This window comes from Aptenodytes forsteri, unplaced genomic scaffold (genome assembly GCF_000699145.1).
Source record: "Aptenodytes forsteri isolate BGI_AS27 unplaced genomic scaffold, ASM69914v1 Scaffold193, whole genome shotgun sequence".
In the NCBI taxonomy this organism is placed as follows: Eukaryota; Metazoa; Chordata; class Aves; order Sphenisciformes; family Spheniscidae; genus Aptenodytes; species Aptenodytes forsteri.
In genome coordinates, this window is record NW_008795405.1 from 2,235,518 (window position 1) to 2,250,310 (window position 14,793).

The 14,793-nt window shown below is 40.5% G+C and overlaps 1 protein-coding gene across 1 annotated transcript in view; it reads left to right on the forward strand.

The window, feature by feature from the left end:
* Positions 1-14,793, forward strand: part of TTLL5 (tubulin tyrosine ligase like 5) — a 145,489-nt gene that overhangs the window by 50,164 nt on the left and 80,532 nt on the right. The window contains exons 19-25 of the mRNA XM_009280721.1: positions 269-307; positions 1,232-1,377; positions 2,403-2,688; positions 7,243-7,363; positions 9,031-9,177; positions 11,412-11,512; positions 14,515-14,648. Coding sequence (XP_009278996.1) covers positions 269-307; positions 1,232-1,377; positions 2,403-2,688; positions 7,243-7,363; positions 9,031-9,177; positions 11,412-11,512; positions 14,515-14,648 — 974 coding nt within the window. The remainder of the gene's footprint in view (positions 1-268; positions 308-1,231; positions 1,378-2,402; positions 2,689-7,242; positions 7,364-9,030; positions 9,178-11,411; positions 11,513-14,514; positions 14,649-14,793) is intronic.

Consider the following 14,793-nt stretch of genomic DNA (forward strand, 5'->3'; position numbering starts at 1 on the left):
TTTAGCTGTGTACTTTCAGGGATGTGTCTAGAGGGTAGCTCCAAATGACACCTTCTCCAATTTAAGCCAGACAGATGAAAGCATCAATTGTAGAAGAGCTGCTCAGCTTCCCTCTTTTGGAGCCTTTTTTTTCCTCCTTTAAGATAGAACTCACAAAGAATTCTGTAAACTTGGCCTTTTCATTGTACATATGAAAGACTTCAGAGGCTTTTTAATCCAGTCAATGATCCAGAATGGAAGGTAATTTTTGCCGTTTTTCCCTTTGTAGGGGCAAGATGAAAGGAGACTTCATCACTGGGAGATCCCGGTAAATGGCTTCTTAATTAAATAATTTGTAGGATTTATTCTAAATTTAGATTTCCACAGCTTCATCTTCCAAGTCCTGGGTCAACACCTTTTCTACCTGAAATCCATCAAACTGATTTTAGAAAAGTAAATACAGTGAGCAAAGAGTATCCTAGCATGTGGAGATCTTAAGTTTTGTTGGACTGGACCTTAAAATTGCTCCTCTTAGGAATGCCAAAGCAGGAAGCCTACCATATTGATAAGCGCCATCACTGAGCTCTCTCAAGAGATCCTGTAATGCATGAGGGTTTTGGACTTCATATACCCATATATTCACTTTTACTAGATCTAAAAGATAAATGGAGCAACAGGAATTTTCTGTGGATGTTCCCACATTTTACCATAAAGAGCACTTTGCTGGGTCTTTGTGCACTGCCAGAAAGTTATGTTTGTCTCCCTTAAGGAATCTGGCAGGGCGGCTTCTCCCTTGGTTTAGGCAGAACTTGTAGAAAGGTTGTCATTTTTCACTTAGATTATGTTAAAATTCTTATCTCTGACCAAACGGTGAAGAACAAGATGTCTACATAAAAAGTTCAGAAGACTGGACTTGGGTCCATGTGCTCTCTTCCCACTCCCCTCCATTGTTTTGTACTCTTGCAATTCAATTTTCTCTATTAATTGTGCCTTGAGCTGCTGCATGACGGACAGGTGCTGCTCAGTCATGAAAGCATGACACTAGATAAGTGCATTTTGGGGCTTTGAGAGATAATGTTTTGTAAAGCACTTGCAAGACTCCCTTCAAACATTTGCAGGCTTTAAATCATAAATATTTCTTCCCTGTGTCAGGAAAACTGTATCTTGAAGAAATTTAATCTACTAAGTCTCTTCTATCATCAGGGAGAGAAGTATAAAGGGAGATTGAGGATGTCTCTATTATGCTTCCCAGAGCAGGTCTTAATGGAAGGCTGGATATGAGGCTGGAAGCTGTAGACTCTCATGCTCTCTTTTATGAGAGAAAGCTTGTTTCACTGGAGTTACGGAAGCGCCGGCGATGTCATGGCAAGGCTAGAGCAGCACGGACAAGATCATCAGGTATGCATGGCTAGAGTCTTAAATGAGCAGCTAGTCAAAAACAAGCAAGCAAAGACTTTTTCATTTGAAATCTGTGTGAATGGGGTTGTTCTAGCCTTTGTAGTCCCTAAAGGGATTCACAGGTTGAAGTTAATAGTTTTCATTTCAAGTGTTAATAGTTTTCACTTCATTCCTCTTCTGTGCTTCCTGCCTTCTTAGTTCCTAGAATTTCATTCCCACCATTCCACATCCCCATGTATATGACTAAAGGTAATCAATATTTTCCTGAAGTTGAGCTTGCAGTTGCATTTTGGGTACAAGAATTCAACAGTATGTGTGCCTCTATAGTCCTCCAGCTTTTCAGAGAAAGATGAAAACTTACACCTTCCAGGCTGGTTCTCCTACACAGCAGTGACTCTAAGCTGTTGGAAAGAGAGAAATCCTTCTTATCCAAGCTGATGTGGGAAAAACTTAAAAGGATGCAGAGGTGAACGATCCTCACAAGTGGCTGTTCCTGAAGCCATTTTCTAAACTCTTTCTAGTAGCTATGTGATACTGACTGCAATGAGAGAGATTGTATGTTATAAAATGATTTTTGGTGCTATGTTAAGGTATGTGGTCTTTATTGGTACATGTGGAAGTTTAGATTTCATAGCTTTGTTTTTTCTGACACACAAAAATACAAAAATGAGTGCATACATCAAGTATGAGTGTATATATATGTCAGAATATATGTAAGAATCAGGATAAAAATATAGGAAAATGCTTTTGTGTTTTTTTTTTTTAATTTGTAAAGTTAAGACAAGAATCTTGGTCTGTCTTCTCTGCTATTGGGAAAAAGGTCTTCTTAACTGTTTGATACACAAGCAGAAAGACAGAAAGAATAATAAAGGGCAGCAATACTTAAGATGCTATTCTAAAATGGTGGTAGTCTGTCCTTCTAGCAGAAAAGAGTTTAGAAGTAAACCAAAGGGTATAAATAGCAGGATGGTCTTCCCCACTTCTTTTTTTCTTAACCAGCATAGGTGATTTCTCCTCTACTACAGGGACATCAGAACCAACAAAGCTGTCCCTCAAGTCAGACACAGAAGGTGAGGAGGAAGCGGATGCAGATGAAGATGAAGAGCTAGATAGAACTGTTGGCTCTCTTTCGGACACCCAGGTGAAAAGCAAGCCAAAGCTCTCTGACTTGGTGAAAAATACTTGTAAGGAGATGTTGCCAAAAAAACTTGACAAGAAAACTGGAGATGGAGGAGAGCCGTTTCTTCAAAAAACAGACTCAGAATCTCGGTTTAACTTGCTGCAGGTTCTTCAAAATCATGGAAACCTGAGGTGAGAGATTTCTGCGTATTGCCTTGAGTTTTGACTAGCAGCTAATATTGGTTAAAATATGGAGGATGTACACTTAGTGTCACATTATGAACATGTGTGAGGAGATAAGAGGACCCTAGAGAAAGGGGCCTGGATTTTTGTCTAACTGTGGGCTGCCTTAACAACTAGTTGGCACAGAAGGGAGATAGTTGCAAAGACTGACAGTTTACCTAAATGCCTGACCTGTTGCATTAGTATAAAGCATAAGCCATAGTTTCCATTGCTATTCTTTAATCTGGTAATGTAAGCTGTTCTTTGGTCAACTCAGGCTTCTAAAATGCCTCTCTGTCTTAATGCAGGATGCCTGCTATTGAATTCTAAAATTCATCTTTTCATTCTTTGCATTTCCAAAGAAGTGGGTATAAACATATGTTAAACTATCCAAAAAAGGTTGGGTAGGAATACCTCAGTGCTGCCTCTCCATAAAATTAGTTTTTTCATTTTTGTGCTTTTATTTTTGGTGATAAAATTTTTACCTCTAGTAATAATCTCTGCTCAAGGTCATCACCCCCTGAGAGCAAGATAGGAGGTCATTTGAGAGTGACAAGTTACTGAAACATCTCATTGCCTGCTGTTGAGTATGACAGTGTGAAGCAGAGTATGTTCTGATGCATGGCTCTGTTGCTTGAAAAAAAGAGAGGTGCTGGAGGAGATTGTATAGAATAACACCAACCAGGGTCCTACTAGATGTTTAGAAGCATGATCCTCCCCTTAAATGTGGGTAGTAAAACTGTCTATTTGCAGATGGACAGGAAGGGCAAAAAGAAAGAGCAATCATATATATCTGCATAGGAGGATTTTACATCTTCTAGATAAGAAGCAGCATTATGTTTTCTGTGAAAAATGTCCAAAGGTAGAAAAAATAATTGTTGTTTGTCATGGCTTTCTTAGTTTAGTTTCTGAGATGATTTTATGAATTACCAAATGGATTTGGGGATTATTCTAATGTCGCCTTGTGGCAAGGACATTTGCTATCGTAACAGGGAAGATTTCTGAAACCTGTTTTGAGGACAAACATAGCAATGCTGTCATCTACCTATATATAGAACTGACTCCGGCCAAGAACGTAAGCTCTGTCTGGTGTTCCTGGCAGAATCTTGCTCAGCACCCAGTACTGTTGGGATTCCCCACAGAAGTGTGTAAGGCTTGTGCTGACCTCATGTTCCAGGATTGTGCTGGGTTTGGCACCATCTGATGTGTCATTGATGAAAGCCTTGCTTGTGGGGTCAACAGGCAGAGGAGCTGAAGTAATGAAATTTTCATCCAAAAGAAACCAGGCCTGTTCCAGTCAGTTTTTGTAAGTGGTAGGACTTCTTTCACTCCTTTAGTCGGCCTGATGAGGCAATTTCTCTGCCTTCCACACATTGGGTGTTACTGGTGAAGAGGTGACAATTGAATGAAACATGTTCCCCCAACTGTGCCATTCCTAGGGAAGTAAAAAGAAAAGGGAGTTACTTGTTCCTGCGTTTAAGGCCTCAGGTTTCAATATTCCACACACCAGAGGAGAGGTGGTGTTATACAAGGACCTTCTTCAGTTTCCCATTTTGTAATTACAGAATTATCAGGTGCAGGCAAAGAATTGTGTTACTGTGCTGATGTTGATAACGGGAGGTCCTTAATTCCTACCAGCACAAATCTTGAACTCCTGGTCACGAGATGTTTGAGTTACACCTAAAACAAACCTGGCAGCCCTAGAACGCCCTCAGGGGAGAGCCTTTTCTGGTATACGGTGGCCTGATGTATAGAGTTCTTAGTCAGGGTTCAGAGTGTTCTGCTGATGTTCCACACATGTGGGAAGAGAAGGTAGGTGTAGTGACTAGCAGCATACAGAGCTCAGAGGTGTTACAAGGCCTGTTGTGCATTCTGGAGTTCACTGGAAGACAGGAATTGTAACCAGGTATTTTTATAATGTTTTAGTTACTGCAGTACCGGTACTGCTATCCACAGAGGATGTTAGTTTGAGACTCTTGTGAACTCATCATTTGCTTAGTCCCACTTTGGGCCTGGCATGGTCTTCCAGAAGCATCGAAAGCTAATGATTAAGCAGACACATGGATACTTTTAATGTATTTTATTTCAACTTCAATTCTTATCTAAATTGATGCATTGATCTCTATAAGTGCTACTATGTTGTATGATTTCTATGTAACACTGTGATGAAGTGTTCATGAAATTTACAGACATATAAAACAGGAAGACTAAATTTCTGGACTGAGTTTTTAATGGAATTTCAGGGACTCATGTACGTGGAGTCATGAGGACCATATAAGTATCTGACAATATTCCTAAGAAGCAGAGAACAAGTAGACAAAAAATGGTGAGGTTCCTCAGGAATCAGTATGAGGCTGATTTTAATAATCAATTCAAGTAAGACACAAAATGTAGAAATGTGCTAATGAAATTTGCTGATGGAAAAGATTTGGGAGTTATTACCAGGAGAGAAAAGTAGTGGAATAAATACGGGAAGAACTGGATGACCTTGAGGATAGGAATAATATAACTAGGGTGAAATTCAGTAGCACAAAGTGCAACGGCATGCTTTTAAGAACTAAGAATTTCTGCTGTAAATTATATCAGCTGGGTGTTCATCAACTGGAAATTAATTATAAGGAAAAACATCTTGCATGCTTGTTGATCACAGCAGGTTTGTGAAGCTCTAGCTCATACATGCATGAAAACACCAAATGTGGTCTAGGGTTTATCACCAGAGATACTTCTGAGACCTCATGTGGAATATTGTATACAGTTGCTATCACCCATGTTCATGGAAGGTAAATTGTGACTGGAACAGGTAGATATGAGCTGCTAGTCTCATATGTTACCAGTGTGGGAGCTCTGTTAGAAGACACAAGTCTTATGAGGAGCAGCTGAGGGAACTGGGGTTGTTTAGCCTGGAGAAAAGGAGGCTGAGGGGGAGACCTCATCGCTCTCTACAACTACCTGAAAGGAGGTTGTAGCGAGGTGGGTGTCGGTCTCTTCTCCCAAGTAACAAGCGATGGGACGAGAGGAAATGGCCTCAAGTTGCGCCAGGGGAGGTTTAGATTAGATGTAAGGAAAAATTTCTTTACTGAAAGAGTGGTTCAACATTGGAACAGGCTGCCCAGGGAACTGGTTGAGTCCCCATCCCAGGAGGTATTTAAAAGACGAGTAGATGAGGCGCTTAGGGACATGGTTTAGTGGGCATGGTGGTGTTGGGTCGACAGTTGGACTCGGATGATCTTAGAGGTCTTTTCCAACCTCAATGATTCTATGATTCTATAAGACACTGAAAGATGTGGATAGTTCACACTAACAAAATGAAAACTATGAAAGGAGGTAATTGCTGTTAATAAATACATTCAAGGTAGAAGACCCATCAGGGATGAACTTATTTAAGATACAGGACAATGTTGGAGAAAGAAAAAGCAAATATAAACTGCTCATGAATGAAGCTAGGCTGGGTAGTAAAAGAAGGTTCCTAATTATTAGAACAGTAAGTTCTGGAATAATATTCCAGAAAAGTAATGGGTTAAAAACTCTAGTTTGTTTTAAGATGAAATTTGATAATTTTATAGAAAAGATTAGGACATTGCCTGTGATAAAAGGGGAATCTGTCACTGACACTAAAGCCCATCTGCTTCTACATCCTTATGAAAAGGAAAGGAGAAATCATGCTTGGCAATTCAAGGGACAGCTTGTAGCAACTATGTGGAAAACTGAGGAAGAGTGGAGACTGGGAGAGCAGAATGTTGGAGAAGAGGGTTTAGGCCAAGATGGCAATGAACAGAATTAGGCAAAGCTTTCAGCAATTTCTCTCACAACAGATGCATATGCTAAAGTGACTACCATTGTGACGGAATGAGAAGCAATGTGTCCCTCCCAGTCCTACCCCAGTCCTCTCCTTGGTTCATGCTCACAGCTTCATAACATGTTCAGCCAGCTGTGCAGCTGATTTTGCTGATGTTCTTTCATTCTTCAGTGGTGCCTTGCTCAATGAAATTTGGCTTGTGTCCTTGGGCCAGCAGGGGAAGAGCTCACTTTCACAGATTTAATTCTTTCATTTCCAATGGGATTTGCAGGGCTTTTGTTATAGCTCTGGCACCAGTACCAACCCCTTTATTTATTTTATGGTCTGTTGTGGTGGTGTTCAAAATGCTTGAGAAGACAGAGGCCCAAGAGAGCCTTGAATTTGGTTTAAAAATACACAGTTTTGCTCATGTTCATGTTATTGGCTTTTGGAAGAGAGTAGCTAAGGCTGTGAAAAGGCAAGAGCATTCCGTTTTTAGAGATGATCTTAGAACTTAAAAAAGACAGCAGACACTCTCTATCTCCTGCAATACCTCCCCCATCTTGGTGAACTGAAGGTCTCCTTTAAAATATTGGTGGGGTGAAGGGGTCCTCCTTCCCTTGAGCTTCAACATTTGTGCACCTAGGAGGTCCTTGCCGACTGTACTTTGGTCCATAAGCTGTGCCTGACTGCTGTAACTGTTCCCATTACTACTCTGAAGATAGCTGACTGATTCTCTTGTTTCACAGCAAAGTGCAAGCTCGCAGGGCTTTCTCTGCCTATCTACAGCACGTTCAGTTGCGACTGATGAAGGAGGCTGGTGACCAGATCCAGAATCCTGCCTGGGCTGCCAAAGAGGATGAGCAAATGGTAAGAAGCTTTGTGTTGGCCAGACTGAGAAGCCAAGCTGAAATCTGCCTTGAGAGTTCTGAGGTCAATTCCTATCCTTGGAAGAACTGAAGTCCAACTGAGATTATGGTTGTCTATCTTTGTCTAGCTGCAAGTGCTGTATTTTTAATATACAGACAAGGTAGGACAGCTGACTGATATCTGAGCAGCGGTAGAGTAGACAGCTCTTAATGGCCTGAGTGTGGTTGACATTCAGGCTGCTCAGATCTTTCACTGGTTCTCCTTCACTGATCTCTGAGCTTACCTGCTTTTGAATTCTTCTCTCTAAGATTCTTTAAGATTACTTGGCAGTATCCAGTTTCTGCTGCGTTAAACAAAGCATACATTACTCAGATAGAACAGGTACCTAGTTAAGCTTTGGCTCCGATGTACTGTTTTACTCTTTGCAGGCATCTGTGCTTAGGAATCTTCCTTGCATTCTAGATAGAGGAAAAAAAAAGTAAAAGCCACTAAGGAGAGAAAGTTGCTTTCTAGCATAGGTGTTGTGTGTTGGTTTTTTTTTTTTTTTGAAACCATGTGATGAATTTTTCTAGGCAGTATTTTAAGGCCCTATATTTGATGTATATACATTTTAAAGAGTGCAGCAAGCCCAGAACCCCTCACAAACCTTCCTAAAAGAGCTTTGTACAGTAGGCTCTTGAGCTTTCTGCAAATCCAAATGTATTCTTGCTGAATGCATGTTGCAGGGAAACAGCCAGTGCAGTTCAGAGATAAAATTGTGTGTCAAGAATAATCAGTTGACTCAGTGGAAAATGTTACCCCTGCTCTTTCCAAGTGGAAATTAAAACTGGCTTTTTGAGAGTCACTTTGTCTGCTGTACTGTGAAAAATAATGTTTAAAATAACAGATCAAACCAGCCTGGAGTAATGGCAGTGAGAGGCGAGCTGTGAAATCCAATAGTTTGGCTGTGAGACTGCTCATTTATGCATTAGCAGAGCTCCTAACCAAAAGCATATCCAGAGGGGAGACAGAAAGGGTTCAAAACACCCACAGGATGCATCTCGCCTTAGGATCTGCCTTGCCATATGTTTCCCCCACCAGAGGTCAAACAGACATGGTGGGGGATTGGAATTACGTGGCTGTAGATGTAGTCATCTGTTGCTGTGGAGAGGCTGTGGCAATAGTATACAAATATGAAAAGTGATGAAATGGGGCTACATCACTGTAGTGGAGATATCTGACCAAGATCCCCTTCCCTGTGATAGTGCTGAGAGGATTTTATGTCAGTAGGCTTCATCACAGGCTGCCTTTAACACATTGCAGGTTGTTTTTTGGAAATGTTCTCCTAAGGTATTGGACTTTACAGGTTATTCTGTGGTGTTGCTGCTTTTTGCTGCTTGTTTTTTTGTTTTCTTCATCTGCCATGCTTTTCAGACAAACTCTCCTCAAGTGTTCCCAATTCTGACCCACCTCAGGCAAGGCACACCATCGTTCTTCTCCCCTCACCTTGGATTTGTAGGGCTATATTAAAAATGCACATTGCAGAATGCTTTTGCCTGCCAGTTGTCAGCTCATTTTCTCAGGACAGTGTGTTTAGTTCTTGCCAGTCAGCTGCTGTAGTACCTCTGTTCTCTTCTCCCCACATCTTGCAGCTGGTCCATTGTTAACACCATCTCTCTTGCTCGCAGGAGCTTGTCGTACGCTTTCTGAAGCGAGCTGCCAGCAATCTTCAGCAGTCCTTGAGGATGCTGCTCCCCAGCCGTCGTTTAGGACTAAATGATCGTCGTCGTGTCCTGGCGCACCAACTGGGCGAGTTCATAATCTGTTATAACAAGGTGACCAATTCTTTCTTGATCCTTCTTTTGGTAGCTCTTTTGGTTTCTGTTCTCTTCTAAAGTATCTCCTGCTGGCTGCTGTCATAGTCAAGACAGCAGGCTGTTTCAAAGGCTCTGTTCTGTAACTTACATAGTCTGTTTGCAGTTGCACATCCAGTAATGGTAGTTTGTTCAAATAGTCAGATAGACAACAGTATTACTACATTATATATGCAGTCCAGTAATCATGTGCATAAAAGTAAAAAGAAGTGTTGAAATGAAGTGGAATTTAACTGACAGTTTGCTTTTTCTTTGGCTTGTCTTTGATTCTAGTGTTTTGTAATGCCTTTTCCCATTTCTCCCTATTTTTATGATGCTTCTTTAGAGATAATTTTTTAATACAGAACAGTATGAAATATGTATTTTACCATTTGTTTGGTATACTGAGGGGCTGCTACCTATTTGTAGTATGGGACTCTGTATGCTCAGTGATAAGAAGTATGTCCTAATTTAAATAATTTTCACCTCTTTAGATGTAGAAGATGCTGTTCTTAGCATAGTGGTTTCATGCTAATCCTTGTTTTACAAGAACAGCCTCCCCTTTCCTTTGCCCCCCTAGAATTTCTTTAGTGTTAGAACAAGGGTAGTTTAAATTTTGCTTTCAGAGGCTGCTGTGCACACAGGCCTCCAAGCTCCTACTCGTTAGCAGAGGATGTTCACTTACATTACCTTGTCAGAACTGACATCTGGTAACTTGATCTGTCAAAGCAAGGTTGGTATCGAACCAAATCTGTTCCAGGGAGTGCCTTGTATGCCTAATGCTCACTGAATTAGTGTGTTAGGAGTAACCACAAAACACTCGGGTGGCTCTGTGGTGAGTAAAGAATGCAGCTGCTTTGGATATAATTTCCACTCAAATTGTATTCAAACATCAGGATTTTCTGCTAACTCTTGAGTAAATTCACAAAATAAAGCTGTGTAACTGGTAATAATTCAGTGCATAAACATATTTTCTCAATTAGAACAAGTGAGAACAGATCACTTGAGGTTTTAGGATGTACACGTTTAAGCCATTGAGAGACTCTTAGGCTATGAGGTTTTTTGATGTCTGATTCCAACATACAGACTTCTTCCACTGACTTGTAACTTCAGATTTAGTAGAGGACTCCTACAGAAGAAAAAAGTACTACCTCCAACAAACTAAGTAAAACAGATAACATATTGTCCAGACTTTTACTTAAGTAATGAAGGGTAGAGACATGTCCCAGAGTGGCTTTTTCTTCCCCCTCTTGAATTATCTTTCAAAAGATGTATCTTACCCTTTCGTCCTGGGAATGCTCAGACTACTAGTAGGAAGCAATGAAGTGGAGGTCAAGTCTGGTCAGATAAAGCTTGTATGCTGGTATTGGTATTTCAGACAGTCCTGTAGGGTTTTTTTTAATTAACAAAAATGTTTGTATCAATACCACCTAGTGTCAACAAGTTCTACCGGTGTAAAATAGAAAGATCACTTATATCTGAGAGCTTGCTCCCATTCTCACACACAAAGGCTTACCATCTTTTTTTTCCAGTATATTTTCGTGTATAAATGCATATTTGCCACAGGCTGTACTGTTTTACTTTCTTTGCTTTTGCTAAAGCAGTATATTTTTTGGTATATAGATAAGCCTTCAGCAATTTGCTGCACGACAAGAGAAATTAACTCAAGAGGAGAACTCCTAGTTTACAGTAGGAAATGTGGATGCCCTCAGCAGATCTCCTTGATTGAGTTTCTTTAATATAACTTTGTATTTTTGTCCTTCTTTCTTCCTGAATATCTCCTTTTGGGACAGATGCTCAAATAAAAGCTATTTTGAGGAACTCTGTATTTGTGACAGAAACAGCAGAAGTAGAAGGGGGACCTAATATCTATAAAGAATGACTTTCTCCCCTCGCTACTTCCTTATGTCCCAGCAAAGAGTATATTTGAAGGAGCAGCACGTGTTTGTGAAGACTTGACCTCGTCTCAGCAAATCAATTCTAATAAGTTATGTCAGGTGGAGGAATGAGGAGTTTAGTGTATGCTTAGCATGCTGTCTCTGGGGCTCTATATTTATCCATTCTGTTGCACGTAGTGAAATAATTTGGCTCTTTGGAGTTGACGTTCTCTTTTCTTAGATCCCGTGGAATTGTGTTTTGTCTTCTCTGAGCTGTAGCTATGCTGTGGAACATGACATAACTACATAGAGACACTTACTGATACTGCTTATTAACAGGAAACGGAGCAGATGGTTCAGAAGCGATCAAAAAAGAAACAGGAAGAGGAGGAGGAGGGAGTGAATCCTGAAGGTTTTCAGAACTTTATTACCAGAGCAAGGTAGGAATGGAGTTTATTCCCTTTGATAAAGGATCTTCCAGCCTTAAAGGTGATGGGATTGTTCTGAAGATGATCTGATTGATCTAAAGGCCTCTAGATACCATTATTGACCGTAGCACCTGCTCCTGCTCTTGCTAGGGGACAGAGAACTTGTCTTTTTCTCTTTTCTGCCTTCCAGCAACCAAACACTTGTAGCATCAGCATCTGGTGCATAGAGAAGGACATAGAATAGACATTTTGACCGTTAAGTAGATTCCCAAAGGACAGCAGTGATTGCCCTCGTCTGTGTAAATTTCAAGCTGATGCTGGTGAGCTAATGGTCTCCTTTCCTGTGACGCTGAAGCAAATGTGGCAGTACTTTGGAAGGAGAATGAAACTAGAGCTGCTGCTCAGATGGCCTTGAGCTGCTGTGGTGAACAGTTGTTGTGGCTCTGGCTCTCAAGTTTCTGCTCTCAGAAACAAATCTCATGCTTGCTACCTCTCTTTAGGAACTCTCCAGGTCTGGACTTTGAGATGAGGAATGCCTTCCTCCCCTCCAGGGAGTTAGACCCCCTGTCTTCATCCTATCTCTTATTTGGCTTGCTAAGGTGGTTCAGTGCAAGCAGTTACATTCACAATGAAAAAGCAGCATTTTGTAACTGTGCATGCTTTGAACTTTATCTGCCTTAAACTTACAAGAGTCTGGTAGGAAATGTATTTTGAAAATAGGAAATACTCTTTATGGCATGTAGCATTGTATGAAAACCAATGGTATTATAGCTATCTGACTATGGAGAGGTCTGAAATTATTCAGTGAACCAGAATTATGTCCTCAAAGCCTCTGATTCTTGAGCACAAAACCCGATTCCTTTTGACTCATATTATTTGACCCATATATGACATAACTATATGGGCAAGGACCCCGTCAATATCTGGACAGGTAGAGTTCACCTGCCTTTTTAATGCCTTTCTATCTTCTCTGGGAAGGTTGACAGTCACTGCTTCTTTTTGATGATCAGTTATGAAACTGTTCTTTCTTTTTCTTGCTTTGGATAGCACTCTTAGTGACTGATTAGAAGTGGGTGATAGATGAGGCTTCTTAACTAATTTCAGGAGGCTTCACAGTCTCTTTTGATGCTACATTCTCATGAAAACAATGAATTTTTACATTTTGCTAATATAATTGATGGAGTCATTACCGCAACAGGCTCCAAGAAAAATCTCACTGCTTTTCAGATAGAGTTCTATAAAAGAATGATACTCAAGACGGCTGACTACCATATACCATAGCATCTACTCCTGTCACTAGAAATGCAGATTACATGGGCCCATGGCATGCTCTTCATTCTCTGACATCTCTGGCCACTAAAATGACTGTTGCCTCCTAGGGCAGGTCATTTTGCTTTTTGCCAGAAATGCCTGAAAATGCCTGTCAGTATTGCCCACCAGAAATGCAACAGATGGCTGTTTGGGGCAGAACTGCATACTCTTCTGTTTCCATCTTATTGGCTACCGTGCCATCATGGCTTCATGCACAGTCTAGGCTGGGGCTGGAGATTTTTGCTGGATCATCTGTCTGAGTGATAAAGAACAGCAAAAGCCAGTTTGCCAACATCAGACAATTTCTAGTGATGATCTTTCTGCTTCTTATGAAGTATCAGGTATGTTTGAAAACTCTGACATCTGACACTACTTTGCGCTGTGCTTGAAGCTTCAATCAGTGAGCTAGTCATTTGGAGCCAAGCAAAGGGGATAGATTTCCACTTTGAGTGTTTGTTCTGCAGTACAGTGAATGCAACACTGGAGAAAATGGGTAATAAATGTTGCCACTTAATAATTGGGGTTGTCTCATTGACTCTTTAACTTTGATATCACATGGATTGCATTGTGTTTAGTTATACACATGCTGCAACCATTGCTTCTAAACATCCTCGGAGCAATGTAAAAGTATATACTTACGCTGGTAAATTCATTTAAAAGCTTAAAGCACCTTCCAACAACTTTTCATTCTTACATTTCTTCTTCACCTCTATTTTCATTGGTTTGGGAGAAAAGGTGAACTTTGCAGCATGCCCTGAACATCCAAACTCCAGTGGCATCAGCTTTAGACATTACTTTTAACAAAGCTCAGGCTAGCTAAGACTAGTACAAGTGTGATATGCAGAGGACATTTTGAAGGATTAAACTGCTGCTATGCAAATATATATTCCTCTGTTATGTTTTCTTGTAGTGCTACTGGCACTACATTCTTGCTTTTGGTGTTTGCTCTGCTATATACACATTCACTAATGCTGAGGCAACACTATAAAGCAAAAGGAATGCATGTTAGATATCAAAACAATTAGAATTACAGCTTGCATGAGCTCTAATATGAATGGCCAAGTAACTGATACTGGTTTGGGACCAACAGATGCTTAGGACATTGGGGCAGTTAAACTCTCTTCTTGTAAAGAAAATGAGAAATGTATGCAAGTTTTGTAAGATTCACAAAAATATTGACTCTTCTGTTTGTTTGTCCTGCAGTTTTGGCTAATTAACAAGCTCTTCCCTCCTCTTTCCTCTTCTCCCCATGTTGTTGAATTGAAACTACTAATGATGACTATAAAACAGAGGCTGAGCTGAGTTCTCTCATGAACATGATAGCTGCTTGTTCTAGAGAGCACCTGGGAAAGATTCACAAATTTAGCTGTGAACTGAATGTCTTCTGTTGCGCTGATCTCCCCAAAAATGTGTTTGGAGTTTTCACTTGCTCTTTATTTATCCTGGGAAGGCTTCTGAATGCCTTGAATTTTCTACTGCATAAGAAAATGGCATTTCAGTGGGAATCTCAGGTTTAACCAAGGCATGTTCCTTTCCTTCTGCTCTTACCCTGCAGAACTGAGCAAATCATTAGCTTGTCTGGCCTCACCTTTTTTTCCCACTCCCCTCTTCAGTCTCCTTATTGTTTCTTGCCTTTGATTGTTACATGAAGGCAGAAAAACTTAGAATCCTCACTTACATCCATTCTTCTCTCCTTATTGTAGTGAAAGTGACCTGGAGGAAGTGCTGACATTTTACACACACAAAAACAAGTCAGCAAGTGTCTTCCTAGGAACAAACTCCACAAGCAGAAAACCCAACAACACCAGTAACCAGTCAGAGAAACAGCCTGAAGGGGGTAAGTGTTGCAGGCAGTTCTGAGATGATGTTGCCCAGACAAATCCAGTTTAACTTCAGTCTATGGAAAGAGAATAACCCCTCCAGCATGTTATTCAGGTTTCTTGAGGTTGCATATCTTTTTTTTTTTTTTTTTTTTTTTTTTT